The sequence below is a fragment of the Pseudorasbora parva genome, chromosome 1 (assembly GCF_024679245.1).
Source record: "Pseudorasbora parva isolate DD20220531a chromosome 1, ASM2467924v1, whole genome shotgun sequence".
Classification (NCBI taxonomy): Eukaryota; Metazoa; Chordata; class Actinopteri; order Cypriniformes; family Gobionidae; genus Pseudorasbora; species Pseudorasbora parva.
Genome location: NC_090172.1, coordinates 46,990,676 through 47,004,009, shown reverse-complemented (window position 1 = coordinate 47,004,009; position 13,334 = coordinate 46,990,676). Strand labels below are relative to the sequence as shown.

The following is a 13,334-nucleotide window of genomic DNA, read 5'->3' as shown; positions in this document are numbered from 1 at the left end:
TAAACGTAGTTAGTTTTTGAGTTATGTTTTAATGATGAAATATAGGCTAATTTAGATTTCAATCCGTCAAAAGGGATCAACATGCACATCTACTGTTGTATTTTATGACAACACTGGCAGGAAATAATATTAACCTTTGTCATTTGACAAACTGTTATATGAGCTACTCTGAGATTCCAATTGTTATTTTAGTAGCATCTTGCGTCTGGACAACACGGGGGATATTATCGTAATGTTATCTTACTAAGAAACTTTCCATTTAATCCGAAATGGTTTCAACAATCAATGAGTGGATAAAATCACTACTTACTGCTTGCAGGCATACGGTTGAAATCGGCCCTTTCTTCAGTTTCTGATGCTGACCGAATCCTGATATATTGCCCTAGGTTAAAAAAACTCTGTGGTGAAATGGGCCGAGCAAATGAACAACTTTGAATTAAATGCGGTAGCCGATTGTAAATAAACATCAACCATGACTGTTGACATGGTTTATCCGTGGGAAAGCTATGAAAAGTCCTGCACAGCCTGGAACATGACATCTGTGATGATCTGCCATTTTCTTGTTTATCTGCAGTGTTGCCAGATTGGGTTGATGATTTCCTGCCCAAAAGCTCACTAAAACCCGCCCAATCCAAGAAAAAAACGGCCAAAATTTTAACTAATAAAATAATGTGATATAATTGTATTGCCATGTCAGTCAAGATTGATTAGCACCATTTCCTTAAAACTAAATAATGATGACAAAAATAAATAAATAATAATTTCCCCAGGAAAACCTTCAAAATCTTGAAATTAACTGATGATGACACACAGAATATCATTTTCAAATGTCAACAGTAAGAATAAACTAATTTAAAGCCCCACTTGGCTACTTTTCCTCTCGGGGTCCCCCTACAGTTTGGAAAAAATAATGTCCTCAACTACTGTCGTAAACTCTGTAATCCTACAACAGGGGATGCCATCGCGCGTGCATTTGTTGACATGACAACCCTGATAGCCCTGAACTAGTGGCTCGTCTCATAACCCGCGGACCCCATATGTCTATTTAATGGTCGCGGGTGCGCGGCGGTTTGTAAAAATATATACAGTGGTGCGGTGCGGGCCAAATAACTTCATAAAAGCGTCACGCGGGTCGGTGCAGCACTAACAGTTCCACCTGAACACTGCAAGAGGATTTCGAGTTCTTCTGGCGTCGCGTGTAAAATGTCTTCATCCCAGGTAACGTTACAGTCAGTGGTATATGCTTCAGCATGTCATATGAATATAATTTCATGGGTTTTATTTTTTTCAAACGCCAAATAATCACGATGCTCACGTTTACAAGCCAGCGTCATTATAGTAGTCTATTGGTTACCGTTTTACAGAATCTATATGATACTTCAGTTCAATGTTTGAGTGGTAGCTCACCGTAACAAGCATGACAGCATCGGTCGGGCACGCCTCCTTCAGCTCACGCCGACGAGAAAACGCTGGTCACATTTTGATCCTCGTCCTGCCTTTATTCCCATCACTTTTTCATTTCCTCTTATTGCTTTCCTCCAACAAAACCTTTTCTTTCTTATGTGTCTGTGCTGCTTCGGACATGACTATATTATCCGACGAACAAAGTTGGGCTCGCACGTCTGAATGTAAGGAAGTGTGGGTGTTGGTGGAAGTGACGTATATGCCGTAAAGCAGTCGAATTTTGTAGTTCTTTTTGTTCTCGGGTTACTACCCGAAACCCGAAGTTTAAAAGTACGATTAAAAACGATACAGACCCCATCAGGCTATGGCAGACGTGTCATTCAACCGATTGTAAGTCGATTTATCATGACAAGAGTCTTAAAAAATATATTATGAAGGTTGAAAAGTTACCTAGTGCTGCTTTAAGTGCAAAAAGTGCCCAATATAAGTGATTGAAATAAACAACGTAATTAGCAGGCATTAGCCTACACACATATTAAAGGGGGGTGAAACACTCCCAGTTTGAAACACTTGACAGTTTCAGTCAATCTTATGTCAATCTTGAGTACCTATAGAGTAGTATTGCATCCTTCATATCTCCGAAAAGTCTTTAGTTTTATTATATTTATAAAAGAAAGATAGGCTGTACCGAGTCTTTCCGGAAAAAGACGAGTGGCTGGAGGCGTGTCGTGTGGGTGGAGCTTAAGAATGACGAGTGTGCACAAAGCGGTGATGTCCTCAAACGTGGAGAAGAAAACGCTTTTCAGACGCGACTGAAGCGTGATGTGACGCTTCCCATCATTTCTGCGTTCAAATCGGTTCAAATGCAGCGCTGCCTTCCCGGAATGCTGTGCTGAAGCGTTGAAGTCGCTTAATGTCACCCATAGGAATAAAGTGGAGCGTGACAGACGTTCCACGGACAAGTGGATCTCCACCTGAGCGAGTGTTTATGGGGCACTATTTTAACACTCTGGCACCGTTTTGAATGTGAAGAGGAGGATTGCCATGTTAATCTTGGACTAAATCGGCCACCGTAGGAGTTAAAACGAAATCAGAATTGAGAGGATCAGAATTGAGAGGAACAGATGCTGCATCCCAATTCGCCTACTTATACTACGTCCTAAAAGTATGTATTCTTTTTGTGAAGAAAAAGTATATACTTTTGAGTGTGTAGCAGAAAAGTATGCAAGCTTCGGGACATACTACTTCGCCATCTTTAACGGACTCTCGCTTAGTTACGTGCATCCAGTCACCGTTTATCTGCCCTGTCAATCATCGTCAGATTCGTCACAGTTCAAATCCTTCACATTCAGTTTAATCTCCTACCGTATCGGAGAGAAATGTAGCTGCTCGTTGATCTGCCATTTGTGGGTCTTTAATGCAGAGACTCTCCTCATGTATTTACAGTTTAAATATAATGATGCATTTAAAAGTTAATGGCCAAACGTGTCATTTCAAAAGTTCTCAATGCTGCTGCGGGTGAAATATAATGTGACAACACTGAATAAATATATTTTTGTCAGGTTAAATATTGATAGTTGGTCACTCAAACCCCTTTATCTAAACTTCTCTACTTAACCGTCGAACTCGCATATCCGTCATGTTTGTAGTTTTTAACGCTTTTTATCTGCGTTTGTAGTTCTAATCGAATCCTCGTCCAACTCGCAATGGGTTGTGGGCAATATCAGCCGTTAGAGTGCCCATCGATCCATACTGTGAATTCGGACTGGAAATAGTAAACCATCCGGGAATCTTTGGAATACTCTTTTCAACATACTACGATTTGGGACATACTAATTCTATTTTCGAATACTATTTAGGATGGATAGTATGCGAATTGGGACGCAGGGTGAAACTATTCACAGGATGGTCATATACCTTTTCACCACTAGATGGGGGAAAATATCACACAGTGTAGCTTTAAAGACTCTTCGAGTCACAGGTGTAATCCATGTTTTGAGAGTTGGTTCACGCTCCCACTCATTACTGTATAATTGTCACTTTGGCATAGCGATCACTTGAATATCCAGCTACAATTTTTCGCTAAATCCTGTCATGAATGAGACGTCTCCCTGCTGATCGCTGATTGGCTGAAAGTACGTGCTCGTTGGCGACGTCAACACCTGCCAGCTGACTCTACGCTTGCCCTGTGTCGTGTGTCACGATGACTGATTTTACTGAGTACATGCACATTTGAGTTTGATATTAACCCATTAGACTATAAAATTTAGATGTTTGAAAACTGCCAAACTGACCCCAAACCAGCCCAAATTTTGTCCACCCGCCCAAACCCTTTTTTACCTGCACAATCAAATTCAAAAGCGCCCAAATGGGCGGGAACCCGACCAATCTGGCAACATTGGCTGACATGCTAATGTTGAGGGCATGCATATTAAGGATCTCAGTGATTGCGTCAGTTGCCGTTATGTTGAAAATAGCCTGTTTTTCCGTGGTGTTTTTCACAAACAAGATTTACATTTGAAGGAAGAGGCAATGGTGTTTGAGACTCACGGTATGTGATGTCCATGTACTGAACTCTTGTTATTTAACTATGGCAAGGTTAATTCAATTTTTCATTTTAGGGCACCTTTAAAGGCAAAGTTGTTTTAGTAGTGTTAACGATATACAGTGGCCCTGAAAAGTATTTGGATGCCAAAGATGCTACATAAAAGATTGGACCCGGAATATTCCATGGCATCTAAATGTTGTCCACCAGAGGGTTTCTCACTCTAATGGTCTCGCTTGTTTGCTGATTTACAGTGTTTCTCAGCTAGTTTCACATTATTCTTGTTACTCCAAGTGCTTTGTACTAATGAAAGCAGAAGCACTTAAAAGGGCCACAATACATATTGAGTGAATACATGTAATAAAAGGCAATTGAAATCAGTGTTGACACTCAACAGTGTATTTTAGGAACACTTTACAATAAGGTTTAATTTTACATTTATTTGTTACGTATCATGAACTAACAATGAAGAACATTCTACGGCCTTTCCTAATATAAGTAATTCATATTTATATTTATTTGTTCATTGTTAGGTAATACATTAGTGTTACAACTTTTAAATCCTGTAAATGTTAATGTGTAAATTCAAGTTCAACACTGTTCATCTAGATCTAGCAATCTAAATCTAGAAAATGTTGTTTTTTTGTTACTTCGTGATATGTAATGCAATATGCCATTTTTCAGTATGCCAAGTTTCTTCTGCTTATCAAGCCTGCATTTATTTGATCAAAAATACAGAAAAGATTTTAATATTGTGATATTTTATTACACTTTAAAATAATTGGTTATCAATTTATTATACTTTAAATGATCATTTATTTCTGTGATGCAAAGCTGATTTTTCAGTATCGTTACTCCAGTCTTCAGTGTCACATGTGTCACATTATCCTTCAGAAATCATTATGATGATTCATTTTCAAAGTTGGAAACAATTCTGCTGCTTAACATTTTTCATAACCTGTGATACTTTTTTATAATACTTTGATGAATAAAAAATAAAAAAAGAAGCAAATGTAAAAATAGAAATCTTTTGTAACAACAATCTACACTACTGGTCAGTAATTTGGGGTCTGCCTTTTTTTTCTTCTTTTTTTTGTTTTGTTGTTGAAATAAATCAATAATTTTATTCAGCAAGGATGTGTTAAATTGAACCACAAGACAGAGGCAGGTTTATGCTAGGGTTACACTCACTTGGTTTCGGTTCTAGTGTTAAAATAGGCTAAATTTAGCACTGGAAACAATAAACAAACCATACATATAATGTGTGTGTGTGTATATATGTGTGTGTAAAAGTAAAGTCTTAAAGTATACAGTGAATAGCCAACATTCATTTTGAAAGTGTATTTGTTCTCCTATGTAGCTGTTTGCTTTCACTGAATGCTCATTTTGGGTGGTGTAGTGGCTATTTGCTTTTATTGACGCAAGAGACTGTAACTGAAGACAGTGTTTCATGTTTACAAAGGTGTACAGAAAAGTAGAGAGATGTTAAAAAGAAACATTACGCCTGGCAAACTGGTTTGTTTATTGTTTCCAGTGCTAAATTTAGCCTATTTTAACACTAGAACCCGAAACCAAGTGAGTGTAACCCTAGCATAAACCTGCCTCTGTCTTGTGGTTCATCACAGTTATCAAATTTCTCTTATCTGTCTAACATGCTCTGTTTAAAAAGAATTGTTTAGATTAAAAAAAGGAAAATTGAACTTGGTTTAACTTGAAAAGTCTTAAAAGTCTAACTTGTAAGTCAGTTGCCTACTGCTTACTCACACACAATAAGTGTATTTTGTGTAGCCACTTCCTAAATCTTGCTAAGTCATTGATATATTGCTAAGTCATTGCACAATATTTGCAGTAACATCAGCCTTTTCTTGATCTATTGGTCATAATGATTTCGAAAGAATGCAGAATAAAACATTATATTTTCAGGTAAAAAATGTATCACGCCAATTACACAATTATCATTTTTGAATGGGCTTTTAGTCGTTTAATGCAATTATAAGGCAATTTTGCTCCTGTACATGGTTTTACTGTTGCTATATGGGAATAAGTGTTCTACGTACGAGATGAACAAATTCAACATAGTGGCACGTTACTTGGATTTTCTGGACTATTCCAGTTACCGTATTCTAATTTTACACAAACCAATGGTCTAGAATGCATAGCATCTACAACAGGGGTGTCAAAACAAGCTCCTTAAGAGCCACTGTCCTGCAGAGTTTACCTCTAACCCTGAACCAGCTAATCAAGCTCATGAGGGTAAAGTAGTAAAGCAGTCATGTGTTTTAAATAATAAACTGTTTACATGTAATAGCACAAACAACTGTGTGTGTTCTATGAGTCCAATGTGTTAAACACAACTACAAAGGAATGCATACCTGACAGTGGAGAGACAAACAGTTGCAGTGTGTTTGAGTTCTGGCTTAAGAAACTGACACCGCACTGTCAGGATTTTCTGGTTACAGAATCCCAAAGAATCCCTATCCTTAAATACCCATACCAGAACAAAAGAGTTGTAAATACTTACTAAATAAATATTTTTGGAACTGTGTTGGGCACATTCATCTGCTTCAAAGGGTTGCACCTGGTTTAGGGGGAGAGGAGCAATGACTAGCATTGATCTTGAAAAGACCACCCAAAAAGAATAGAATTATCCTAAGTTTTCAGTCTGTCTCATAATACAAGTGACTGCGGGGAAGTTGTCTCATTTGATTGGTAAAATGTCTCATTTAAAATGAAAAGAGAAAACCCAATAGATTCACAAGATGTCATGTGGTATATAGACTTGTGTCTGGGGAATGAAGAGGCGGGTACAATGTGGTGTCCAATACTTTCTGTGAGACTTTCTCTTCAGTTTAGTGAGTTTTATTGCTGGGTGTTTGATCTCATGTTTTGTATTAGCAGGAAACCAGTCTTCCACACTTGTTTTCTAAAAATCTTCATTTGTGTTCCACAAAAGAAATAGTCATATACATCTGGGATTGCTAGTGTGTGTTAATTAATGCTTTTTTAAAAATAAATAAATAAATAAAATAAATAGTTTTTAGTTGAAGTATTACTTCTCAGTTAATGAATAACACTTTAAACAGTGGTGATATTGTCCCGCATTGTGTGTTGGCATAGTCAAATTTGTACTGACCTCGGAAAATGTGACTACTGACTCTTCCTGTTTTTTTTTCCTTTTCTGTTCCTACAGGTATCATCATTCTGTACTGAGGCTCTGACTATATGCAACACCCTTATTCATCCTCGCACACCCTCAATCTCGCTCCCTCTCACCCCTTTAACTCTCAAATCAACTGCATCTGCCCCTGTCCTTGCATCTGGCCAAAACCCCTCATTAACCATCCCTACCCTCCTTGGTGGAGCCACAACAGGGCCTCCTTTCCCAGCTAGGCATCCCATGGGCTTAGGCCCTGCTACCCTTCTTGGCTCTCTGGAGAACCATCTACCTTTGGCTCCTACAGTTCTTCCAACTCCATCCGGCACTACGGCCTCCCCAGGGGACCTGCTGCTCTCTCCGTCCCAACCAGGAGAACTGGCGGGCCTCGGAGCCCCTGAAGGCCAACGACAGGTTTTTGTCCGCTATGACAAAGAGGAGCCAGAAGATATAGAGATCTCTTTGGAGAGCGATTCAGATGATAGTGTTGTCATTATGCCAGCAGGTATGATGATGATGCAAGATGGAGCGGGTAATGCACAATCATTGTCCCAGCCACCAGTACCTGCTGTAGGTGGCCTGCAGCCCTCTGTCCCAGTAGTGGGTGAGGTTGGAACGCTTGACACCTCGTTACCTAACGAGCTGCCTACCTCCATTCCCCATCAGATTCTGCCAGCTAATGCTAATAACATTAACTCTTTCCCTGGACCAAGCCAGACGGCTCAGCTGGTGTCTCTGGTGCCTCCTCTGAACTCAACTACAGCTTCACTCTCAACGTCACCTGCTGGTCTTGCGGATTCACTGACGGGAGGTCCACAACTTCAGCAGATGTTAATGCAAAATTCTCCAGGTGGGCAGCCGCCAACGCTGGGTTTGTCTTTACAGATGCAGCTTCAAAACCAGATCGCTCAGACCAGCCGTCAGCTCCAACAGCAGCCTCCAAGCAATGATGTTGACCAGAACGTCATCAACATCAACAGTTCGGATGACGACGAGGAGGAAGAAGAGGAGCTGGAAGAGGATGAAGAATTAGGAGAGGAGGAAGAAGAGGAGGAGGGGCTGGAGGATGAAGAGGAGGAAGAGGAAGGCAGCGACTTTCTGGATGACGAGTACTGTGAGGGAGAGGACTTCGATGACTATGAAGATGAAGAGGGTGAAGATGAGGATGAAGAGGAGAGTGAGGAGATCCAGCCGTTGGAGGGAGATGATGACAGGGGGATAATGGGAGAGGAGCCAGAAGTCATGTTTGCGGCGGACGATCAGCAAGGGATGGAAATGTTCTGCATGGAGAGAGAACGAGAAGTAGAAGCAGGGATCGAGGAGATGGAGGGTGTGAGGAGCGTCTATGCAGATGACCGGATCAAGGAGAAGGGGACCGTGGAGGAAATTGAGAACATTGGAGCAGTTGAGAGAAATGAAGCTGTGCTTGGCAAGCAACAAATAGAGACTCTTGTAATCGGCGGAGATGCAGAGGGTCATGAAGAGGACACCATAGTGGAGGCGGTTGAACCTGAAGTGAGAGCATGTGAGCAGGAAGTAGCAAGGCCAGAAGATCCCGAAGAAGAAGCTGGGCCATCACAACAGGGTCAGGAATTGACTGTAGAGGGCCAAGTTCAAGAGCAAGAAACGGAATTACAGCCCGAAGACAAACCCAATCAGAGCGCACCATCAACGACAGAGCAGGAGGATTTACAGAGTGTAGACGGGACCGTTCAGGAAGAAAAAGAGAGCAGTGAACAGGAAGATGATGCAGATACAAGAGGAACGAAGAGAAAAATGGGAGATCGCGAGGAAGGAGAGTCTTCTGAGCAAGGCATTGAAAAGAAAAAGGTAACAGAGTAATGTCAATCTAGCCTTGGTCCAAATTTCTATTATGTTTAAAATGTACATTGGGCCTCATTCATTAAAACGTTTGTAAATATAGGAGTAAATCCAAAATAATTTATTAAAACAGATAAAAACAGCGCTTAAAACAGATCTTCCCGAAAACAAGCTAAGTAAGATTGGAGCAGAAGGGTGCGGATTCTGAAATCCACAACAGACATATATCTATACATCTATATATATATCTATTGGTAGATATATAGATTAGTATATATCGGTGTGGTGTAGCAAGCAGCGGGGTGAGGGACCGCGAGAGCGGACCGGTGACGAGTGGTAATTAGTACCAGCTGCGTGACACACCGGTCTTGTCTCGCGGCCAAGGGACGGGAGCATAAAAGGAGGAGCAAAGGCAGCGGAAGACGAGAGAGGACCAGGCCTGGGCTTTACGTTACGTTATGTTTTGTGTACGTTTTATTATGTGTGTTTGTGGGCAGTCGTCCGTTAGGGGCTGCCCGCGATTTTACTTCCGTTTTGTTTATTTATTTTGAATTAAAAAGTTTTGACCTTCCGCCGGTTCCCGCCTCCTTCCTGCCCAGTTAAGAACTTTGTTACAATCGGTATATATTAATATTGGATAGATGGATGGATAGGATCAGGAATGAGTACATCAGAGGAACAGCACATGTGAGATGTTTCGGAGACAAAGTTAGAGAGGCCAGATTGAGATGGTTTGGACATGTTCAGAGGAGGGAGTGTGAATATATCGGTAAAAGGATGCTGAGGTTAGAGCTGCCAGCCAGGAGGTCAAGAGGAAGACTAAAGAGGAGGTTTATGGATGTAGTGAAGGAGGACATGAAGGTAGTCAGACTGAGAGAAGAGGATACAGAGGATAGGAATAGATGGGGGCAGATGATTCGCTGTGGCGACCCCTGAAGGGAACAGCCGAAAGAAAAAGATTGGTATATATTAATATTCTTTTAAACTAAATGTTAAATTTATAAACTAAAATTGCTTGCATCTAATGGATTAAGTATATATGAATTGTATATCATAATATAATATTTTAATATTATTTATAGGTAACACTTTACAGTAAGGGTACATGAATTCTCATGAATTCATGCATTAATTCATGCATGACTTATGCATTACTACATGCATTAATATCTCATGAATCATCAGGAACTAACAGGAATTCAAAGTCTTTCATTCATGACTTCATGGATGAACAACGCCTTAATTAAAACATTAACTAAGGTGAGTACATCATGATGAATTATGGTTTATTACACATGATCATGATGTTTTCAGCGTTCACAAAAAACATTGATCTAATTCATGCATGTAAGACTACTTTAAATTGTTTTATTATATTTAGTGGGATGAGCACATTCAGACAATTAACCTGATTAATTTGCTTTACTCTATTTGTGTAGCCTAATGTAAGTGTGAACTTGTGACTTATTAAAGGAATATACAAAAATCAACATTACCTTATGCATGCACAGGCTAGACCAGTAACGTTATATCAATTAATGTGATTAACTAAAGTTTTTTTTATTAATCATGTTCATGTCTTTTTCATAGTAGCCTGCAGGTAAATGGTCAGACCCCAAAACTGGCCACAGGCTCAGCACATAGCACATTAATTCTGTTGACATTATTATACGAAATATAGGAAAGCGATATAGCCTATCTATGCAATAGTTTAAGCCTTTTCTGTAAACTATTTAAAGTATAATAATAAGTATAATATTGAATCATCATCGCGTTGACTTTCATAACGCAACACCGCAGCAAAGGAAGGGGAAGAGTTTACGTGAACTTGAATTTATCGACTTCAATATTCATCTGTACATCACATTAAACAATGAAAAAGCTTACGATTACTGTGTGTAAAGGCTTGAACTTTCATGTACATATCCATGTAATTTCACAGTGCCATCATTAATAACACAGATCATCATTGTTTCAAAGGTCCAAGTCACCACTTTAGTTGAGGGGCCACAAACATGATGAAGTCATGAGAAGCTAATGCTTAGTTAATTATGAATATTGTATTATAATGTCAACAGAATTCATGTGCTATGTGCTGAGCCTGTGGCCAGTTTTGGGGTCTGACCATTTACCTGCAGGCTACTATAAAGAAGACATGAACATGCTTAACTCAGAGATCATGATTAATAAAAAAAACTTTAGTTAATCACATTACTGGTCTAGCCTGTGCATAATGTAACGTTGATTTCTGAATATTCCTTTAATAATTCACAAGTTCACACTTACATTACACAACAAGAGTAAAGCAAATGAATTAGGTTAATTGTCTGAATGTGCTCCTGATAAAATAACAATTTAAAGTACTCTTAGTTTCATTTATTTGTTTGTTTTAAAGGTAGGGTAGGTAGGAATTGGTTAAAAAAAACCTTTTTTTTCCAAATTTATACTCTGAAAAAGAAAGTTAAAAAAAATTGAGTGTCTGTAGACCTCTCACGACTGTTTTAAAGACAGCTCATTATTTCCATTCACTCCACCTTCTCCCTTCTGGGCTCTTTCCAAAGCCAGGCCCCCAAAATACATGAACGTGCTTAACCCACCAATCGGCTGGAAGACGCATTATTTACCTCAGATGAGCAGTGTGCATGTAGTGACATGTCAGAATCACAAGATTCATAACATATACTGTGTTTTGCATGTAAGATTTTCCATGATGAAAGCATTGTTGATTAGTAGTAGGTAAAGCTAACTTGGTTCTAAAAAAAGATCCTGGATGCGGTGTACTAGCTTTTACACATGCATTTTGTTATCTTAAGTTAAATTTTGTGAAATTCAACACAACCGCGATCAGCTTGAGCTAAGCATATTGAGTATTTATCATCTCTACTAATGGCTAAGTGTATAACATTGTAACTTTATGCTAAGTAATGTTATGTTAGCTATATTAAGCAGCTTCATGTGCTCTTGATACATTCTTCATTAAAACATAAACCAAAAAAATGTATAATCAAAATGAAAGATTACCTGTCCAGCAGAAATACAGCCAGCAATGAGTCGTTTTTCAGGTCCCTCAGTTCTCACCGACGTTGGAAAGCCACGGTGATATTTAATCACGTTTGATTTCTTTGTTTATCCAAAGACTTTCTGTGCATTGCCTTTTCTTGTACTGTCTTCCTTTTTTGCATTGTTTGCCTTCGCTGACTGCAAAACCCTGCACTGTGAATTTTGAATGCTCTTCTCTGCCATTATTTCGCCTAAGTTTCTTGCCTCTTGAACTCCTCAAATCAAACGAGCGCGCACATGTGGGAAGACCCTGTAGCGAAAGCGGTGGTAGCCATGGTAGTGAGCGAGAGTGACAGTTGCCCAAGCCAATCATTTGTTTCGTCCCCGAACGAAAATAATGAGCAGTGTTTATTGCAGATTAAAAAGCCTAGAGTCACTCGATTTTTATACTCTCCTTTTCAGAGTACTTACATTTTAATTATGTATTGACATATAAAGAAAGTTTAAACAAATTTGGACAAAAGTGTTTTAGATCAGTCCTACCTACCCTACCTTTAAATGTGCACTATGTAGTATTTTTGCAGTAAAATATCCAAAAACCACTAGGCCAGTGTTGTAAATTGTGAGAAAATTGCTATTTTAACTAAGTACTGGGACGTTTCAGCATAGCGTTTGAACGAGTCGCCTGTCAATCGCGCCATATCTGCGTTACCCTTGGTTTTATTCTGCAGAATCGCTTTTCTCTTAGCAGTGTGAACATGTCACAGCAGTGCCGAGCGAACGCATAATGACGTCATAACATCATTTTAAACACACTTAAATGTATCTAATATAAGAAACAGAGCTGAGTTACCTTATAATCATGACTGGAAAAAGTGGAAACGCCTGGCGACTGTGTCCCGTCCCGTCATAAAAGTCCCGGTACTCGCGAGCGTGTGTTTGTACAATCGCTCAGCTCTCACCGGCCGTGCTCAGCTCTCACCGGCTATGAGGTGAAGACCACATTTCCCAAGATACTGCGCTCACACTTGGCGTCATCAAACTACACCTTTGTTTAGAATAGGCGCCCTCCAGTGGACGAAAAGTTGCATAGTGCACCTTTAATAGGTCCCATTAGCTTAAGTCTATGCAATCAGCATTCATGGTTGCCATTCTAAAATGTTACATTGCAACTACAACAACAACAACAACAACATTACATGATAGTAGGTAAAATATACACAAATTACATAAATACATTCAAACATACATAAATTCTGGTTTCGAAAGATTTTTAAATTACAATTTTTAAACATGATCATTTAAACATCGTGTAATAAACCATAATGTATGATGATGTACTCACCTTAGTTCATGTTTTAAGCCGTTGTTCAACCATGAAGTCATGAATGAAAGACTTTGAATTCCTGT

At 39.3% G+C, this 13,334-nt stretch overlaps 1 protein-coding gene across 1 annotated transcript in view; it reads left to right on the top strand.

Moving 5' to 3' along the window:
• Positions 1-13,334, top strand: part of pelp1 (proline, glutamate and leucine rich protein 1) — a 31,880-nt gene that overhangs the window by 12,977 nt on the left and 5,569 nt on the right. Inside the window, exon 16 of the mRNA XM_067443121.1 lies at positions 7,140-8,933. Coding sequence (XP_067299222.1) covers positions 7,140-8,933 — 1,794 coding nt within the window. The remainder of the gene's footprint in view (positions 1-7,139; positions 8,934-13,334) is intronic.